The following is a 19,623-nucleotide window of genomic DNA, read 5'->3' on the forward strand; positions in this document are numbered from 1 at the left end:
TGGTGGTTTTCTCTCCTTGTCTCCTCCCTGTTGTCCCTCTGAGGAGGTCTGTTTCCCACTGTCCTGGTCGTGTAGGGATTCAGCCCTGCTGGGGCCAGAGTGAGGAGATAGCAGGGCGGGCGCTGGCCTTGCACGTGGCCTAGCTGGGTGTGATCCCCGGGGTCCCATACGTTCCCCCGAGTGATTCCTGAGCCAGGAGTGATTCCTGAGCGCAGAGCCAGGAGTAACCCCAGAGCACCAATGAGCTAAATGGGTCCCGCAGAGACCCAATTACCCAATATCCAGTACTTAAAACCCAATACCCAAATATCAGTTGTTTCTGTGTACTTGTAATGAGCCTTCCAAGAAGGGAGGTAAGAAACAGATTTCTGATAGCGCCGAGGAGAATGGAACACTTAGGAATAAATTTAAGCAAGGAAGCCGACGTCTTGTATACTGAAAACGTCAAAGCGTTGCTCAGAGGCCTAGATAACTGGACACATATGCATTCAGAGAGCAGCAAACAAGATTATTCATATTTGGGCTCAATCAGGCACGTTCCAGGGAAAATCCACTCTGTGACAAAACAAGGTACTTTTCAATTCCACAGAAAAGTAAAAGTTCATGACAGTGAAAAGTAATATAGTTTATTTTAGGAATGAATACATGTAACACGACGCATGTTGTAAATTGTTTGATTTGGGGGTGGAGGAGGTTGGGTCTTGCCCAGTAGTGCTTAGGCTGGTGCTGGGGGGATTGACCCCAAGTCAGCCGTGTACAAGGCAAGGTTGATATTGCCTGCTATATCAACCCTCATTTAATGTTTTTTAAAGAACTTCTTTATTGAGAGACAGTTCACATGCCCTATAATACTCAAAATCATCAGTTCAACAAATTCTAGTTTATTCTGAGTTCTGGAAAGATTATGACTATCAATTTAGGGGCATTTTCATCATTCTAGAAAGAAGCCCTGTACCCACCAGGTAAATAGCAATTTTCAGTCTCTGTAGATTTGCCGATTGTAGACATTTCATATAAATGGAACCACTCCAGGGGCTGGAGATAGTACAGTGGGTGAAATTCTTGCCTTGCATGGAGCTGACCCAGGTCCGATCCCCGGCACCCAGTTTGGATCCCCAAGCCCCTCCTGAGCACCTCTGGATGTAGTGTGACCCCAAAACAAAACAGCAAAAAAAGGACTCAATCTGTGTGTGAGTGTGTATATGTGTTTACGAGTGTGTGTATGTGAGTATGCGTGTGTGTATATGAGTATGTACGAGTGTATGTGTGTGTGTGTGTGTGTGTGTGTGCATGAGTGTGTGTGTGTGTGTGTGTATGAGTGAGTGCGTGTGTCTGCATCTGTTCTCGTGCCTGGCTCCTCTCCCGTAGCAGAGCCAGTTTTCACGCTCCCCCCATGTTGGGGCCTGCCTGCACTTCATTCCTTCTCACTGCTGCCTGGTACCCTTTGTATGGGTAACAGCACCTTCTATTGACCCGTTCATCAGTCAGCCGACGTGTGTGTTGTTTCTCCTTTTGGCACTGTGGATAAAGCTCTGGGAGCATCTCTGTCCAAATTCTGTGTGGCCCCTGGTGGCTTGTTCAAGTGGGGTGACTGTGTCTGAAGTGGCCGTGCTTCCCTGTGCCCCTGTGCGCCCCTGCGGGTTCCGGTCACCTCGAGGGTCGAGGGTGACTCCCGGAGGAGCAGTCTGCACCCCGTGCCCCGGTCCCGTGCTCGTGGCCCTGCTGAGGGTTGCGTGCAGGTTTCTGGGCTGCAGAACTGTGAGCTGCGGGATTTGCGGTGCTTGCCCGGCGCTGGCCTTGCCCGGCGCTGGCCCGGGAGATGGGTGGCCCCACCCCCAGGCTCGCCCTGGTTTTGGTCCCCACTCCCCAGCCAGTGGTGTCGCGTCTTTCTGTTCTGTTTTGGGGGGCTCCACCTAGTGGCGCTCGGGGTTTCCACCTGGCATGTTTCGGGTGGTGCGTGGGCGAACACGTGATGCCAGGGATTAGCTCTGGATGCCTTGAGGCCACACCCAGGCTGTGCTCAGGGCTGACTCCTGGCTTTGTGCTCAGGAATTACTCCTGGCAGGGCTCAGGGGAATCATATGGGATGTTCGGGACCTAATCTGGCTCGGCCGTGGGGAAGGCAAGCCCCCTCCCGCTGTTCTGTCTCGCTCCAGCCCCCCCCCCCATTTGTTTATCATCTGCGGGAACGTGTGTTCAGGTCCCGTGGCCTTTGACGTTGGGTTGTTTATTGTTGAGTTCTCAAGCTTCTTTACATGCTCGTCGTATGGGCCCCGTCTCAGCGAGGTGGTTTGTAAACTGTCGCGCCCATTATCGGAGTGGCCCACCACTTTCTTGGTGGTGTTGATCCCCGGGGTGCTGGAGTGGGGACCCCAATGGCAGCGGTGGGGTCCTTCACGTCGGTGGGGGGCTGGGACAGGCTTGAGGGGGACCCGTAGGGGTGGAGGCTTTGTAGAGTGCAGCCCTCGAGGGGTCCGTCCCAGCCCTAAGGTGGGGGCTCCGGGGGGGAATGGACCCGGTAAGGAGGTGGCTTCTGGGCCCGTGACCGCCGAGCACAGCTCCAGGGCTGCGGTGTGCCCGGTCCCGTCAGGCGTGGGACTCGGGACTCTGTGGGTCTGGGAGAGCCGGCGTGGCCTGATCTCGTCGCTGCCTCTGGCGTGGTCTCTCCCTTGCTTCCCTTCCCTCGAGGCGCCGTGTTCACGGAGCCTATGCTGCAGCGTTGGTCCCAGGCGCCCCGAGTAGGGCTGCTTGCCGTCGGCACTGACCGCAGAGCCCTCTCTTCCAGGTGTATCACACTTTGTTCTGGCCCCTGGAGTGGACCGTGGCCGGCAGAGACAACAACACCTGCTACGTCAAGATTATCTGCAACAAATTCGACCAAGTACGTATGGGTGCGAGCAGGAGTGCAGGCTCCCTGCTTGGCTGTTGGCCCTGCACTGCAGTCCTGATTCTTCCAGCGTCTGAGATGGTGTAAGGCCGACCCCGTCCCCCGCACCCCGGTCCCTCTGCACCTGCTCAAAATCCTTCCAGCCGGGTATATTGTTACCCCGTCGGTCGGTGGGTTTGTGGCGTTGAAGGAGGAACTGGTTGGCGTGGCCGCCGCCCAGCGCCTTCTCTGAGTCACCGGGGAGGGCGTCTCTCCTGGGACTCGCCTGGCACTTGGCTCAACAGCTGATGAAATAAAATGGAAGGTCCCCGTGCCTTTCCAAACTGGACGTGTGTCGGGGCCAGAGAGACAGGGCAGCGGGTGGGACGCCTGCCGCGCGCACGGCTGTCTGGGCTGGAAGCCACCCCAGCACCCAGTCTGGCCCCCTAAGCCCACCAGAAGTGATAATCCCTGAGGGCAGAGCCAGAGTGATCCCCACCCCCAAGAGAGAAGTCAGTGGGATGCGTGTTAGTAGCACTTAGAGTGTGCTGAGCTGACCCCAGCAAGCTGGGGCAGACGCCCTCATTGTTAGGGTCTGGGGGGCGCATAACAAGCCCCAGGTAGGGGAGGGGTTTACTGTCTGGACGGAGGGGGGCGTCAGGCAGAGCAGCTGGGGGGGGCCCAAGCCCGGTGACAGAGCGCCACCCAGCCGAGCGCCCTCTCTGCCCCCTCCGGCTCAGCGGGACAGAGACCTGCGTCCTGGGCGGGCAGACTGGGCCAGGCCACCGGAACTGGAGGGGCCGCCCGGGGTGGGGACATCACCTCCAGGGCCTGGGGAGCTGTGAGCGGCTGGAAATCGGGGCCCGGGGAGGGTTGCGGGGCGGGGGCCGGGCTCTCCCAATAGTCAGCCTGTGCGCTGCCCTGCGGCCCAGAAGGGGCGTGAGATCCAGGCTAGGGTGGCCCTCAGCCTCCTAACTGCCAGGGTGGGGGCTCTTCCCCCCCTCCCCTCTGCCCCCTCTGCCATTCCCTCCCGGCCCCGCCCCAGGAGCGCACCCCTTCAGAATGTCGCCCCCCTCCCCCCACAGAGCAGCCTCCGGGCCTCTATGGGTGACCTTCGCTTGCTGTTTGTCTTGGGCCCACACCGACAGTGCTCCTGGCTCTGCCTGGCGGGGCTCGGGGGCCCGTGGGGGGCTGGGGGCTGACCCCTGGTGGCCGCTCCTGCGTGCTGTCCCCACTGCTTGTCCCCTGCCTTTACCAGAGATTTTCAGTCCCGTCCTCCACTCTCCGGCCGGCTCACACCCCACCGAGGTTTGGGGAGACCCTGGGAGCATGACTGCACCCCAGCTGCAGGCCCCCCAGAGAAGCCCCGCGGGGCGTGTCCAGAACCCGGCACGGAGATTCCTCCAGCCGGGCCCTGCTGCCCCTCCCTCCTCACCCGGGTCACAGAGGGGAGTCGGCCTGAGAAGTGACTCTGGAAAATGCGGATCCCTCTAAGACCGCTGCAGATCCCCCTCCTGGTCCCGTGGCCAACCCATGCCGGCCCCTCCTACCTCCACCATCGGTTCATGGGGGGCAGCCCCCACCCCAGTCCCCCACCCCCGCCAGCCCGGTCGTCGTCTGGAGGAGCCGGCCGGGACTCTTAGTCGGCCGTAGCCTGGCCCCAGCGCTGAGCGTTGGCTCAGATCTGTCCTGCTGCTGCTTGGCTCTGCCTCGGCGTAGTTCGGAAATTCACATCGCACTAATGAACTCCTTCCCACAGCGGGCAGATCGCTTGTTCTCGTGCATCTGAGTGCAAATTAACACGGGCTGTGCGTTTCCCGGCTCATTTACCTGATCCTTACCAGGGCTCTGTCTCGTGCTAATGTTCCCCGCTAAGCCTGGCATTAGAACTCTCTTTGTCCTTTCCTGCCGTGGATGCCTGGTCTGACCGTGAACGCGCAGCGAGTGGGTTCGGAGCAGACCATTGACTCACTGCGTCTCCCGTTGCCTCCTTCCTCTGCTTAAGGATCGGGTGGTAGGATTCCATCTTCTCGGGCCCAACGCTGGCGAGGTCACCCAGGGCTTTGCGGCCGCGATGAAGTGTGGGCTGACGAAGCAGCTCCTGGACAGCACCATCGGGATCCACCCGACGTGCGGCGAGGTACGGAGAGGGCTCCCCAGTGACACCCGGGCCAAGAGGTTAAGTGCTAAGACTTAAGGACGTGACGGCAATTCGGTTTTTGTTGGGGTTTTTTTTTTTTTTGGTTTGTCTGTTTGTTTTTGCTTTTTTGGCTCATACCCAGCAGTGCTCAGGGGTGACTCCTGGCTCTGCACTCAGGAATGATTCCTGACTGTGCTCAGGGGACCATATGGGATGCTGGGAATCGAACGCAGGTCAGCCGCATGCAAGGCCAACACCCTCCCTGCTGTGCTATCGCTCCAGTCCCCTGTATTTCAGTTTTAATTGGCAAACTTTGGGGTTTTTCTTTTTTGTTGTTGTTTTTTGGTTTTGGTTTTATTATTATTTTATTATTATTATTATTATTTTATTTGTTTTTCACTTGGGCTGCACCTGGCGATACTCAAGGCTTACTCCTGGCTCTGCACTCAGGAACCACTCCTGGCGGTGCTCAGGGGACCACATAGGCAGGGATTGAACCTGGGTTGGCCACCTGGCAAACAGCCTACCTGCAATAGTATCACTCTGGACCCGTTTTTTTTCCTTTTTATGTATTTGTTTGTTTATTTTGTGATGCGGGGGATGAACCCAGGGCCTCACCCCTGCCCCCAGCCCCGGAGGTGTGCTCTGAAGAGCTACACTGCGTGTCGGGTTTTGCCTTCCCACCTGCCCTTACGTGGAGGTCGTCAGAGGGTGTCTGCAAGCCGTGCGGGTCAGTGACGGCTGCTCTCCGCCTCCCGCAGATCTTCACGACGCTGGAGATCACCAAGGCCTCCGGACTCGACATCCTGCAGAGGGGCTGCTGAGGTTAGCCCCGCTGCTGCCAGCTCCTCGTCCCGCCTCTCCCCAGCATGAGGCTCTGGGGGGCGCTGGGTCTGCCCGTGGCCCTGCCGCGGCAGCCGGGCCCCTGGGCGGCTCCCCGCCGGAGCATGGGAGAGAGACAGGGACCAGGCAGAGGGCAGCAGCGGGCACCGCCCACAGCCCGGCCGCGGGGAGGGGCAGCCCCTGCCTCCTTGACGTCTGAGCTCGGAACCCCACGCGAGGCGAGCTGAGACCGACCCTCCCCCACGCTGCGGACCCCCTTCCTCCCCGACCGTGTTGTCACCCGAGACGGACTCTGAAGTGCGTGGGTGCTGGCTGCGGGGGCCGTGCACCTGTCTAGGGCCCTCCCGGCCCCCTGCCCCGCGCCACCGGCTCCCCGACACACGTCTGTTTCTTTCCACTCGAGTTTCGAGTGGCATTAAAGTGTTTTGCTGCTGCGTCTGTGCCGCCCGAGTGACTTGGTCCCCGGCACTGTCTTTCCTGACACGCCTCGAAGGCGGCAAGGCCCCACCCTCGGGGAGTCTCTCATCTCTCGGGGCTGCGCCCCACGGGGCTCCCCGGCACCAGGCTCTTTGGGGGCATTTGAGGTGCCTGCGGGCTCGTGCAGGTGGGACAGTACGGTGTCGGGACTCAGCCCGGACCCCTTGCATGCAAAGCATGAGCTGAAGGGGCCGGGGCGACAGCACAGCGGGGAGGGCGTTTGCCTGACCCGCGGCTGACCCAAGTTCAATCCCCGGCATCCCATAGGGTCCCCCGAGCACCTCCGGGAGTGATTCCTGAGTGCAGAGCCAGGAGTGACCCCTGAGCATCGCCGGGTGTGGCCCAAAAAGAAAAACAGCAACAAAAGCCGGAGCGTAAGCCTTTGCCCCGGCCCCTTCCTTATTTACTTTCACTATTACTTCCTAGGGGTCACACCCCGTGGTCCTGGGGGTGGCTCCTGGCTAGGCCCCAGACCTGGCAGTGTGGCTCTCATGCTCAGGGGCCACCAGACCAGACCCCACGGAGCGTCCTCTGGGTGATACTGGGGTACAAGGTGGTGCCGGGGGTGCGACTGGAGGCCTTGCGCAGAGTCGGCGCGTGCTGACGCCCTCCAGACTCCCGAGCACTGCTCCAGGCCGGGGACGCTGTCCGTCTGTGGGCAGGCCGTTTGCTGCTCCCTGGACGTCCCCGCTGGGGCAGGGCTGGGCGGGGACCCAAAATAACGGACGCAGCGTCCCCTGGTAGAGTTGGGATGAGTTTTTGTTTTTGCTGAGAAGCGAAACATGAACGTAACGGCCTGAAAAGTGAGGCGGGGGTCCGGTTGCCCGCGGGAAGGGGCTGTGACCAGCGCTGCTGGGGGGTCCAGCGGACGGTCTCGGGGCGTCTGCGGGAAGCAGCTGGACGAGTGCCGAGTCTTGGCGCCTGGCGAGAGCTCAGCCACCAGAAACAGGGGGAATGGGCTCTGCGCGGCGCTGTCAGTGGCTCGGCCGCAGCCGGAGGAAAGTGGGCTTCCGAGGGCCATGCCCCACCGCCACCGGGACCCAAGCAGTCTGGAACAAATCGTCCTGCGCAGGGCACAGCGGGACGCCCAGAGCCCAGCTCTAAGAGGGGGTCTCAGGGACAGCGGGAGCCCGGGACCCTTGGAATGGCTCCAGCAGCTGGGCAGGCTTGGTCCCCACGCGGGACCAGGTTCAGCCTCCACGTGTGTGGGTCCCCTGGACAGCCTGGGCACAGAAGCCGCCACTGCAGAGCAAGCCCGGACCCAGCTGCTGCAGGCCCTGCCCCGTGGCCAGGCCCAGCCATGGACCCAGCTGCTGCAGGCCCTGCCCCATGGCCAGAGTCAGCCACGGGCCCAGCTGCTGCACTGCTGGCCCCCTCCCCGGCCCCACCACTGCTTACTCTCAGAGGCCTCCAATTGCCAAGTCCTCTCCGGGCTTTAAAGCTGCGTTCAGTAGGAGGGATGGGTGGAGGGAGAGGATGGGGGAGCAGGGTGAGACAGCTATTTGCCAGGCACCAAAACTTCCCAGCACCCTTTTTGTCGGGTGTGGTTTTGGGGGCCACACCTGGCAGTGCTCAGGGGTCAGCCCTGGCTCTGCACTCAGGGATTGTGTGGGCTGCTGGGGTTTGTTTTTTTTTTATTATTATTATTATTTGCTTTGGGTCACACCCGGTGATGCACAGGGGTTACTCCTGGCTCTGCACTCAGGAATTACTCCTGGCGGTGCTCAGGGGACCATATGGGATGCTGGGAATCGAACCCGGGTCGGCTGAGTGCAAGGCAAACGCCCTACCCGCTGTGCTATTGCTCCAGCCTGGTTGCTGGGATTTGAACCCAGCCTGGCCTCTGACCAGCCAAGCGCCCTCCCCGCTGTTCTACCATTCCAGCTGCCAGCATCCTCTGACAGCAACAGCGAATAGTGAAAAATGAACTTGAGATTGATATAAAGAGGCCCCGGCTCACTAGCTAGCTAAAATGACCTGAGGAAATTATAGAGGACTTAATTTTGTCACGTGGTCCACCACTGCAGAAACCAGGCGAGTGTGTTATTGGCATAAGGGTAGATGAATAGCTGATAGACTCTTGAAATACACCCACATGGCGTGGTCAATTGATTTTTGACACCTGAACCCAAAGTAAATCAATGGGAAAGTGATCATCTTTTCACAGAATGAAAGATGTCGCTGGAATGATCGGGCATCCATAAGCGGGAAGAGTGAACTTCAGGCTGCTCAGTGCACAGGAACTAAAATGGATTGTAGTATAAAGCCAAAACTCTAAAACTTCCAGCATCAATAATGGAAGACAACCTCCATAATCTCAGAGTCGACAAAAATTTCTTAGCCTATAAAATATATGTGCCATAAGAGGAAATAATGATAGATTACACTTCATCAAAATTTAAAACCTCTTAAAAGAAAAACTTGTTAAAAAAAAAAAATTCCCAGGAGCTCGAGTGATAGCACAGCGGGTAGGGCGTTTGCCTTGCACGAGGCCAACCGGGGTTCGAGTCCCAGCATCCCATATGGTCCCCAAGCACCGCCAGGAGTGATTCCTGAGTGCGTGTACCAGGAATAACCCCTGTGCATCGCCGGGTGTGACCCAAAAAGCAAAAAAAATATCCCAGGCCAGCCTCCATGAAAAAACAACGTGAGACCCCCCCGAAGGGCTCGTATTCAGAACCTGTCATCTTGGCGGGCCGCAGCTCTGCAGAAGAGCATGTGGGACACACGGGCTCAACCCCCTGTACTGCAGAAAGAAGGAAAATAGAGTCTCATAAGCCAACAGTAAAACAAGTTTCCCTACGTATACATTTATATCTCTTTACATAAACTCGGGTGGACACTTCTGCCAGGAGTGATCCCTGAGTGCAGAGACAGCCCGATGTGGCCCCCAAATACACACACACACACACACACACACACACACACACACAGAGGGAAAGGGAAGCAGTACTGGGAAGCCACAAAAGGGCACTTCTTGGAGTCATGGAAAGTTCTAGCTGTTGATGCAGTGAGAGCTGCAGGCTTGCAATCCTTTGTAGTTCTCCAGCCACAGTGGCAGTGGCCCTGATCCGGGGGCACTGTCCCTTACCCTTCAGGTTGCAGTTGTCCCTTTTCATTGTGGGCGGAGGACAGGAGGGGCTGTATTTGGGTCACACCCAGCAGTGCTCAAGGCTTGCTCCTGGCTCTGTGCTCCGGGATCACTCCTGGGGCTGTTAGGGGACCAGATGCAGTGCCGGGGCTCCACCTGGGGGTGGCCATGTGCAGGGCAGGTACCTGTCCCCCTGGACTCTCCCTCGGCCTGAGCCGAGCCCCTCGGCTCCCCTCTCCCTTTTGCACCCACCCTGCTGTGGGAGGGGCTGTGCGTGTCACTTGGAGCTCCCAGGGTCGCCTGCGAACCCCTCCCCCCCGCCTGGGGCCTCTGGCTGGGGCCTGTGGACGCCACGTGGGCTGCACTGTCAGGTCACCCTTGCCACGCCAGCCAGCAGTGGGGCTCGGGGCGGCCTCACAACCCACAAGGCAAAGCAAGTCCCGTCACCGGCGTCTGCACCCTCAGAGTGTATGTGACCTTTGTCCTCCCGGGGATGGACACGGCGCGGAGCCGTCCCCGCAGCATGCTCCTGGCCTGGGGCCAGCTGTGGCCCTCTGAAGCCCCCCATTGTTCGGGAGGGGGGGTCTCTGCACACTGACTCTCCGGAGCTGAGCCCAGGGCACCCCCACGGCAAGGACAGCAGCGTCCGTCCAGGGCGGGAGATGACAGTGTCCTCGAGGAAGGGGCCACCTGGGGGTGCCTGCCTGGAAGAACAGTGCCTGAGACAAGGGACCCCGATTTGGTGGGCCCCCGAGAGCTGGCTAGAGAAATAGGGCTCTCGTGTGTGAGGGGGCGAGGGGAAGAATTCCCGCCTCCACGTGCCCTGCGGCCCTGCAGGGACCCTGCTGGCACCCCTCCCCCACCCTCCCTTTGTGAATATTCCCCGGGGATCCCCGGAATGTGTCCCTCACGAGGTTCTTGGCCAATGTCACAGAAGGGGTGACCCCTGGCCACTGGCCCTGCCTCGCAGGGAGGTCCGGCTGGGGCCGAGGAGACCAGGTCTTGGGCCCTGGCCAGCCCGACTCCCCCGTGTGCAAGGCTGTGGGTGACCAGGTAGTAGCACCCCTGAAATCCAGGCCGTGTGTCTCAGACCTGCAGCCACAGAGGGGCAAGAGGGGAGGGGTCCTGCGGGGGCGCAGCCTTGCTCACAGGTCTCGTGCCCCCCACCCCGGTTCCAAGGTACCCAGCCCCCTGGCGCTGGTGAACGGGCACTGGTGGAGGGATGGGTGCTCGATCATTTACGACTGAAACATAAGCACAAAAGTTTGTAAGTCTGTAACTGTATCTCACAGTGATTCATTAAAAAATGATAAAAATTAAAATTAAAAAAATCTCCAAGGTTCTGTGAGACCCCGAGAGAGAGAGAGAGAGAGAGAGAGAGAGAGAGAGAGAGAGAGAGAGAGAGGGAAGAGAGAGAGAGAGTGGCCCAGCCTATTGCTGCTGTTCCTGCTTCCACCACATGGTGGCAGCAGGGGCCCGGCTCTGGCCCGGGCTCCCTCCCAACACCCTTTGCCCCTTTCCAAACAAACCTGCTTCTGGAACCCCAAGTGACCTTGAGGGCCGGCAGGAAAACACACACCGCCGCCCCGAGGTGAGGGCCCACTGCGAGAGGCCCCCCTCCTCCCCGGGCCCCCAGGGCTGCTGGTGGGGCGGCACCTCGCACTTACCCCCCGAAGAGGCCCTGAACACTGTGGGTGAATCTCTTCCCAGAGCAGTTTCCCTGCCCCACCAGGCGGGAGTGACCACTCAGTCCAGACCCCCCACGACCCTGAAAGGCTCCACCAGGCGCATCGGAACCAGGCCTCTCCCCCTGCCACGGGCCCCTGGCTGCCTCTGTTTCCCCAATGTCCCTCCCCCCCATCCCACGTCAATTGGCATGGGGGAGCAGGGGGGCAGGGCTGGGCCTCCCTCTCCTGCCTTCCTCAGCTCCACTTTTCCCTGGGGGGCTCTGGACACCCCAGGCGCCTGGGGGGGCTCATGGGGTCCCTTCGCCGCAGGCTTCCCTGGCTGACTGGGGGCCCGGAGCTGTCCCCTCACCTGTGGCCCTACCCGTGGGAGTAATAAAACACAAGGTGGAGCGTGGTGGCCGGGCCCGCCGCCCTGCGTCCTGCTGTCCTCCGCTTTGACTTTTTCCTGCCCTGACAGGACCCTCTCAGGCTCCCGCTGTGGTTGGCCGAGTAAGCTCAGGTAAACGAAGCTTTCACTTGTTTCTTCGGGGAGGCCTCCCCGGGGGTGCTCCGGGGCCCGGGATGGCCAGTGATTCTGGGCCAGCTGTGGGTAGCAGGGGTGTGCGACGCAAGGGTCCTGCAGTGTTGGGGCTGCCAAGGCCACCCCGGCAGTGCTCAGGGACCCTGGGCTGCCGGGAATCGAACTCGGGTCAGCACGTCCTGCCCTCGGCACTGTCCCCGTCCCCTCAGTGAGCTTCTTTATTTTTTCTTCTTTCTTTTTTTTTTTTTTTCTTTTAAGGTCACACCCAGCAATGCTCAGGGGTTACTCCTGGCTCTGCACTCAGGAATTACTCCTGGCGGTGCTCAGGGGAACATATGGGATGACGGGGATCGAACCCAGGTCGGCCGCATGCAAGGCAAACGCCCTCCCTGCTGTGCTATCGCTCCAGCCCCACCAGCCACCTTTAGACATCGGATCCAGTTGCGTGGAGTGGGGGTATGTGCACACTCCGTGTCACTTCCTTTGGAGACCTCCCGTGTCTAGAGGTGCCCCCTCACCTGCCCCCCATCGCCCCCCACTGGGCCCCCCTTCCCAGTCCTGCAGTGTCGCCCCGTCCCTCTGGCCCAGCCGCGTGGGGGTTCTGTCGACTGTCTCGAGGCTCCTTTCCATGTCGGGCCCCCCGAGGCCGCCTGCTCCCCCACTTCCCGCCGAGCATCCCCCTGCTGAGTGCAGTGTCCTCCCTGGACCCCTGGGGGCCCCTCACCTCCCCGCCACCCTCACACACCACCCTGTGGTCATGGGACAGTCTGAGGACACGGCAGTAAGGGGCCTTTTCGTTTGTTGGGGGGCTGCCAAGCGAAATGTGGGGGCCAGGGCTCACTCCCGGCACTGCTGGGCCTGACCGTGTGAGCATGGAGGTCAGCGATATCGCGGGGTCCAGGGTGCAGGGGCACCGGAGCTACGCCCAGGGGTGTCAGAGGCTTCCTAGGGGCTGGGATCGAACTCGGGGTCTGGCACTTCTGAGGTGTGCCAGCCCCGGGAGTTGCCTCCTGGCCGCCCCCCCCAACCGTTCCCTCTGCCCTTGTCTCTCTCTTATTCCCTCTCCCGAGTGGTCCTGGCTGGGGCGGCACAGAGCATCGCGCGAGAAACCGGGAGAGGCCAGCCTGGACAGAGGAAGCAAGGACATGTGCTGCCCGGCCCATGTGCTGCCCGTGCCCATGTGCTGCCCGGCCCATGTGCTGCCCCTGTCCATGTGCTGCCCGGCCCATGTGCTGCCCGGCCCATGTGCTGCCCGTGCCCATGTGCTGCCCCTGTCCATGTGCTGCCCGTGCCCATGTGCTGTCCGTGCCCATGTGCTGCCCGTGTCCATGTGCTGCCCGTGCCCATGTGCTGCCCGTGCCCATGTGCTGCCCGTGTCCATGTGCTGCCCGGCCCATGTGCTGCCCGGCCCATGTGCTGCCCGGCCCATGTGCTGCCCGTGCCCATGTGCTGCCCGTGTCCATGTGCTGCCCGTGCCCATGTGCTGTCCGTGCCCATGTGCTGCCCGTGTCCATGTGCTGCCCGTGCCCATGTGCTGCCCGTGCCCATGTGCTGCCCGTGCCCATGTGCTGCCCGTGCCCATGTGCTGCCCGGCCCATGTGCTGCCCCTGTCCATGTGCTGCCCGGCCCATGTGCTGCCCGTGCCCATGTGCTGTCCGTGCCCATGTGCTGCCCGTGCCCATGTGCTGCCCGTGCCCATGTGCTGCCCGTGTCCATGTGCTGCCCGTGCCCATGTGCTGTCCATGCCCATGTGCTGCCCGTGTCCATGTGCTGCCCGTGCCCATGTGCTGCCCGTGCCCATGTGCGGGCGTGTCCATGTGCTGCCCGTGCCCATGTGCTGCCCGTGTCCATGTGCTGCCCGTGCCCATGTGCTGCCCGTGTCCATGTGCTGCCCGTGCCCATGTGCTGCCCGTGCCCATGTGCTGCCCGTGTCCATGTGCTGCCCGTGCCCATGTGCTGCCCGTGTCCATGTGCTGCCCGTGTCCATGTGCTGCCCATGCCCATGTGCTGCCCGTGCCCATGTGCTGCCCGTGCCCATGTGCTGCCCGTGTCCATGTGCTGCCCGTGTCCATGTGCTGCCCGTGCCCATGTGCTGTCCGTGCCCATGTGCTGCCCGTGTCCATGTGCTGCCCGTGCCCATGTGCTGCCCGTGCCCATGTGCGGGCGTGTCCATGTGCTGCCAGTGCCCATGTGCTGCCCGTGTCCATGTGCTGCCCGTGCCCATGTGCTGCCTGGCCCACGTGCTGCGGCCGAGCACGTGTGGCGCCCGAGCAGGTCGCTCACGGCCCTCTGAGATGTCTTTCATACTTTCATGCCCAGTGCTGGGGTGCGGGGGGAGAAGCCCACATTCTCTCTCTCGCTTTCTCCCTCTCCCTCCTGTTCCTCAAACCTCCAAGAAAATCTACGTACCTGCCCCCTCGTGTCCTCCTGAATTCTTTTCTGGGGGGAAGGCAGAGGCCCCCAGCCCGCCTAGCCCTGGGGAGGGTGGGGTTGGCTCTTCTTTCTGACAGAGGTCCCTTGCTCTAGCCCGAGTCCGTCCTGGGCACCGGGAGGTGGGGATCAGCTGGGCTGTGCAGGGCAAGTGGACGTCAGGTGTGGCTAGAGCCTGCCCGGCGGGGCTGGCCGCAGGTGGGTCCGAGCCGTGCAGGGCTCACCGCAGACCTTAGTGGCCCTACACTTCCCGCCTGCGCCCGGGCAGAGGGCCCGGGAGAAAGCGGCACCTCCCTGCCCCGGGCAGCCGGCTGTCCTCTCCGCGTCACCCGGGGACCCGCTGGCATCAGCCCTCACGTGCCCACTGCTGACCAGAGCTGAGAAAGGAGCCCAAGGGGGTCACAGGCGAGGGCCAGGAGTGGCGCCTGGGCGGGGCGGGGGCCAGCCAGTAGGACAGGGGCCACGGCAGGAAAGGCAGAAACTTGCTCTAAAGGCTCCCAAGGGCAGGAATCCATATTCTGGAACATTCCGGAAGCCAGAGGCCTCGTCTCCGTAGCGAGGGGCGAGTGTTGCCAGGGCTAGGGCGGGGCTGGATGGGGCCTCAGAATCACCCATGAGGATCGGCTGACTGTGGTGACTGCCAGGGCCGGAGCCAGCGCAGGCGTATCACACACTCACAGATGAACACACACACGTACACAGAGGCCCCAGACACACCCAGACACACCCCCACACAGGTCACACAGAGCTCACTCACACACACACAGTAGACACACAGACACACTCCTACACAGAGGCCACAGGCTTACACGCACTCCTACACCTCCACACACACAGACACATACTCCCACACAGACGCACACAGAGGTCACAGACTCACACACTCCCACACGCCTCTCCACACACACAGACACATACTCCCACACAGACGCACACAGAGGTCACAGACTCACACACTCCCACACGCCTCTCCACACACACAGACACATACTCCCACACAGACGCACGCGAGGTCACAGACTCACACACTCCCACACGCCTCTCCACACACACAGACACATACTCCCACACAGATGCATGCGAGGTCACAGACTCACACACACTCCCACACGCCTCTCCACACACACAGACACATACTCCCACACAGATGCATGCGAGGTCACAGACTCACACACACTCCCACACACCTCTCCACACACACAGACACATACTCCCACACAGACACACACGGAGGTCACAGACTCACACACACTCCCACACAACACCTCTCCACACACACACACACATACTCCCACACAGACGCACGCGGAGGTCACACACTCCCACATGCCTCTCCACACACACACACACACACACACACACACACACACATACACACGAGAGTGGCAGCGCAGCGCGGGCCGTGCTGGTTCCGCCCACGCCCTGACGCCTTTCTCCTCCCAGCGTGACCCCCTTCGGAATGGATGCGCGGGCCGCCAAGAAGGGCAGGAGGAGTAAGGAGAATCGGGTCAAGGCTCAGGAGAGTTTTGCCAGCAAGATTCCGTACAGGTGCCGACCCCAACCTCGGCCAAGCCCTGCCCCGGCCATCCCGGGAGCCCCAGGACAGGCTGGGGGAGGGGGCAGAGGCTAGCCCCGGAAAGGGACTGGAGATCTCCCCACAGGGCCTGAGCAGCGCTGCACTGCCCTGCTCTCCCGCCGCCCGCCTCGCTCCAGCCCTCGGGGGGAGGCCGGGGTGACAGGAGCCCTGAGTGGAGGCTGGGGGGATGGGAGCCCTGAATAGAGGGTGGGGGGATGGGAGCCCTGAGTAGAGGCCGGGAGACGGGAGCCCTGGGTGGAGGCCAGAGGACGGGAGCCCTGAGTAGAGGCTGGGAGACGGGAGCCCTGAGTAGAGGCTGGGAGACGGGAGCCCTGGGTGGAGGCCAGGGGACGGGAGCCCTGAGTAGAGGCCGGGAGACGGGAGCCCTGGGTGGAGGCCAGAGGACGGGAGCCCTGAGTAGAGGCTGGGAGATGGGAGCCCTGAGTAGAGGCTGGGGGACGGGAGCCCTGAGTAGAGGCTGGGAGATGGGAGCCCTGAGTAGAGGCTGGGAGACGGGAGCCCTGGGTGGAGGCCAGGGGACGGGAGCCCTGAGTAGAGGCTGGGAGACGGGAGCCCTGAGTAGAGGCCAGGGGACGGGAGCCCTGAGTAGAGGGGTGGGGGACGGGAGTCCTGAGTAGAGGGGTGGGGGATGGGAGTCCTGAGTAGAAGGATGGGGGACGGGAGTCCTGGGTGGAGGTTGGGGGAGGGGGGACGGGAGCCCTGGGTGGAGGCCGGGGGATGGGAGCCCTGAGTAGAGGCTGGGGGGACAGGAGCCCTGGGTGGAGGCCGGGGGACGGGAGCCCTGGGTGGAGGCTGGGGGGACCGGAGCCCTGAGTGGGGGCCAGGGGACAGGAGCCCTGCGGAAGCGGCCCCGTGAGGCTCACAGACTATGGCACGCTGTCGAGGCCCTGACCCCTGGGTTAGACCCAGGAGCCCACACCTGGGGGTGGCTGGACAAAGCAGGCCACTTGGCTGCAGGGGCTAAAATCTTGGGCCCTGCGGCTGTGTGACTTTGGACAAGCCGCCCCCCCTCTCTGTACTTGTTGCCTCTTTGGCGGGGTGCGGGGACGGCCGCCCACCCTCTGTGGCGTGAGTGGGCGTGGTGGAGGTCTGCAGAGAGCTGCGCTCGCAAACAGGTTCTTGAGGAGAGAGAACAGCTCCCGGTGACTGTGGGGGCCCCCAGGTTCTCCCTGCTGAGGGACCCCAGCCCCCAGGCCCTGAAGCCCTGGGAGTCGGTGAAGTCGAAGCACCTGAACCGGAGGGCCCTGCAGAGGACACTGGTGCCCACGCGGTCCATCCCCGTCAAAGGGTGAGTCAACGAGGCGCCCCCTGCTGGCCAGGTGCTGCCCGGCCCAGCCCCCAGCAGGCTCCAGCCCAGAAAGGGCAGCCACGTCCTGTGGTCACTTCCACAGCTGCCCGGCCCACCCTGGCCGCCCTAGGTGGGCACCCTAACTCACCTGCCTGACAGAGACAGGCAGAGTGGAGCGGGCAAGATTCTGGCTCCAGGATGCGAGATTGGGGGCTGGCAAGAGACCCTCCGACCCCAGCGCAGTGCGCAGCCCTGGGCCGACAGAGAACACCACTGCACACAGGGCCTGGGACACATGGGAAGCCCCCAGCCCCTGGGCAAGACCCCCGCCCCCCTCCATGCAGACCTAAGGGCACAGAGACTCAGATCCGCTGGGTGTGGCATCGGGAGTGGTGCTGTCTAGGGTGGGTGGGGCATCTTGTGGGCGTGGTATCGGGAGGGCGGGGTCTGGGCGTGGCATATTGTGGGCGTGGCATCGGGAGTGGCGCTGTCTCGGGTGGGTGGAGCATCTTGTGGGCGTGGTATTGTGAAGGGCGGGTCTAGGGTGGGCGTGGCACCAGAGGGGGCAGGGTGTTAGGGGTTCGGTCTCCAGTGGGCGTGGCACCAGGAGCAAGGTCTCAGGAGGGCGTGGTCTCTGGTGAGTCCAGTCCTGTCCAGGGAAGGCCTTGGGGCGGCCTGCGGGCCTACTGGGTGCAGGGCTAAGGGGAGAGGTCCTGGAGGTCTGTGAGGGCAGGGCTGGAGTGGAATCTTGGGGAGTGGGGGCTGGCTTTGCTGGACTTGCCAGGCAGCAGGGGCCTCTGTGATTTCTCTAGAATAGGGGCCCCAACGTTGGCATCGCCGTCCAGCCTCTGTCCGCCACCCGTGCCGTCACCAATGAGCTACCTTTGGGAACTCCAGCTCCTGAGCCGCCGCTTCGCCGGACCCGTGGCCAAGTGCTGACTGCAGACCCCCCTCCCCCAAGATCCCCGCACCCCGAGACCTCAGTGAGGGCCAGCCCTGTGCCGGAGGGAGCCCCATGGCGCTTCTGGGGTGGCCATAGGGTTCTCCGTTCTGGACCGAGGTGAGCCGTGGCCAGTGGGCCAGCCTTCCCTCCTCTCCGAGCCCACACCTCGCCAGTAAACTGCATTCAAGCCCCACTCACTGGGCCACAGCCCTGGGCCGTTTCCCTGTCTGCTCCGGGGGCACCGCCCCATCCTATGGTGTCGGGATGAGGTTGCAAACACAGGATGAAGATCGTCTCCCCGGGGCAGGCTCGCCCCTCAGATGAAGCATTTGCACAAGGGTGTTTGTTCTGGCGCTGTAGGAAACGCCAAGGGAGCTAAATGACGTCCCCCACCCCCCACCCCATTAGACCCCCGCTGAAACAGGGTAGCCTGAAGCACTCATGGCGTTGAGGTGAAGATTTCCCTGACGAAGAGCTGCAGCATCCAGCAAGCGTTGGCAGGTGGTCATACAAGGCCAGCATGACCTCGATCATGCTGAGTGATGTGAACAATGTAGGTTTGGTGGGGGGCACCTGCTGAAGCCGTATCCCCTCCCCGTTCTATGAAGAGGAGAACTAGAAAGCCACTCCGAGTCCTTGGGATGGCACATAAAATCGGGGACATTAACGGGACCTCCCTGAGGGGAGGGGGGCGGTGATTCAGTCAGCCGGGTCCCCTGGAGGTGACCTGGAGATAGGGATATGCTTTCGAAGCACTTATTTGGGGGAACCCAGGGACTCCCCAAAGAGAAGTGGGGGGGTGGGTGAGGCAATCAGCAGACACTGGGCCTCTGTGTTAGCGGGCGCTGAGTGGAGGGGGGCCCGGGATGCTCCCAGCTCCCAACAGACTTGAGGGGGCTCGCCCCACTTCCTCTGGAAGAGAGAACCTCCCCCCTGTTTAAGTCACTGCAGTTGAGCCTTTGTCGCAGCCACCCCCACCCCCCAGCCCCCTGAGACCCAGGCTCCCCGTCTCTCGCAGGGCTTTGCTGATGCGACAGTCTCAGCAGCCCCGCCACCCAGGCCCCGGTCACCCGAGTGAGTGCTGCAGGGGAGTGAGGCCCAAGACTCTGCCATTACAAGGGGTTGGGGCTTGGAGCAGAAGTTCGCAAGGCAGAGGGATGCCTCCCCGGAGGTCACAGGCGGACAAAGCCGCAAGATGAATAAATCTGAATAGCAAGCACAGCAACGGGCATAGCTCCCCCCAATCTGGGAAACAGATCCCGACACGGAAAGCCAGGAAAAGCAAAAGAGACGTCATTTGTATTCATTTATTTTAATGTGTTCCCCTTTGGTGTCACACACACACACACACACACACACACACACACACACACACATGCACACACGGCTGCAGTGTGGCAGAGATCACACGCTTTGTCGTGCCATCTGCCTGGGAGCGGCTGGGATTTCTCTCTGCACGTGGGGTGCTTGTGGGGGACACCCCGGGCCTCGGGCTCACAGGGCGAGTACATCTGTGACGGAGCTGTCCCCAGGCCCTGAAAACTCATTTTAAAAACAAGCCTGTGTGACCAGTTTGTTTTTAAACTTCGAACTCCCCTCGAAGTCACTTCCCGGGGGGGATGTGCTGACTGCACCCCAGCGCTGCTTCTGAGACGAGAGAGAGACCAGGCACTGCAGGGTGGCTCAAAGACCCCGTCACCGCTGGCTTGTGCCTTCAATCCTAACTGCAAGTTAAGCACA

The 19,623-nt window shown here is 61.6% G+C and overlaps 2 protein-coding genes and 1 long non-coding RNA gene across 3 annotated transcripts in view; all 3 read left to right on the plus strand.

Annotated features, from left to right (window-relative positions):
• The window catches only part of TXNRD3 (thioredoxin reductase 3), a 37,726-nt gene extending 31,426 nt beyond the window's left edge, over nt 1-6,300 (plus strand). The window contains exons 13-15 of the mRNA XM_055136865.1: nt 2,786-2,881; nt 4,872-5,006; nt 5,768-6,300. Coding sequence (XP_054992840.1) covers nt 2,786-2,881; nt 4,872-5,006; nt 5,768-5,830 — 294 coding nt within the window. The 3' untranslated portion in view covers nt 5,831-6,300. The remainder of the gene's footprint in view (nt 1-2,785; nt 2,882-4,871; nt 5,007-5,767) is intronic.
• An 808-nt stretch (nt 6,301-7,108) lies between these two features.
• On the plus strand, nt 7,109-17,998 carry C4H3orf22 (chromosome 4 C3orf22 homolog). The gene is made up of 4 exons (XM_055135037.1): nt 7,109-7,114; nt 10,887-11,008; nt 16,815-16,940; nt 17,753-17,998. The coding sequence occupies exons 1-4, from the start codon at nt 7,109-7,111 to the stop codon at nt 17,877-17,879; spliced, it is 381 nt and encodes a 126-aa protein (XP_054991012.1). The 3' UTR covers nt 17,880-17,998.
• Nucleotides 11,460-12,748, plus strand: LOC129404427 (uncharacterized). Its single transcript, XR_008629858.1, has 3 exons — nt 11,460-11,604; nt 11,884-12,081; nt 12,696-12,748. It is a non-coding gene; the product is annotated as an uncharacterized LOC129404427 (long non-coding RNA).
• Nucleotides 17,999-19,623: the final 1,625 nt, after the last annotated feature.

Source organism: Sorex araneus, chromosome 4 (genome assembly GCF_027595985.1).
Source record: "Sorex araneus isolate mSorAra2 chromosome 4, mSorAra2.pri, whole genome shotgun sequence".
NCBI lineage: Eukaryota > Metazoa > Chordata > Mammalia > Eulipotyphla > Soricidae > Sorex > Sorex araneus.

Coding starts and splice junctions, on each gene's coding strand:
- C4H3orf22 (XM_055135037.1), top strand. Junction 11,009..16,814: donor ACACACACCGCCGCCCCGAG/GTGAGGGCCCAC, acceptor GGGGGCCCCCAG/GTTCTCCCTGCTGAGGGACC. Junction 16,941..17,752: donor CGGTCCATCCCCGTCAAAGG/GTGAGTCAACGA, acceptor TGATTTCTCTAG/AATAGGGGCCCCAACGTTGG.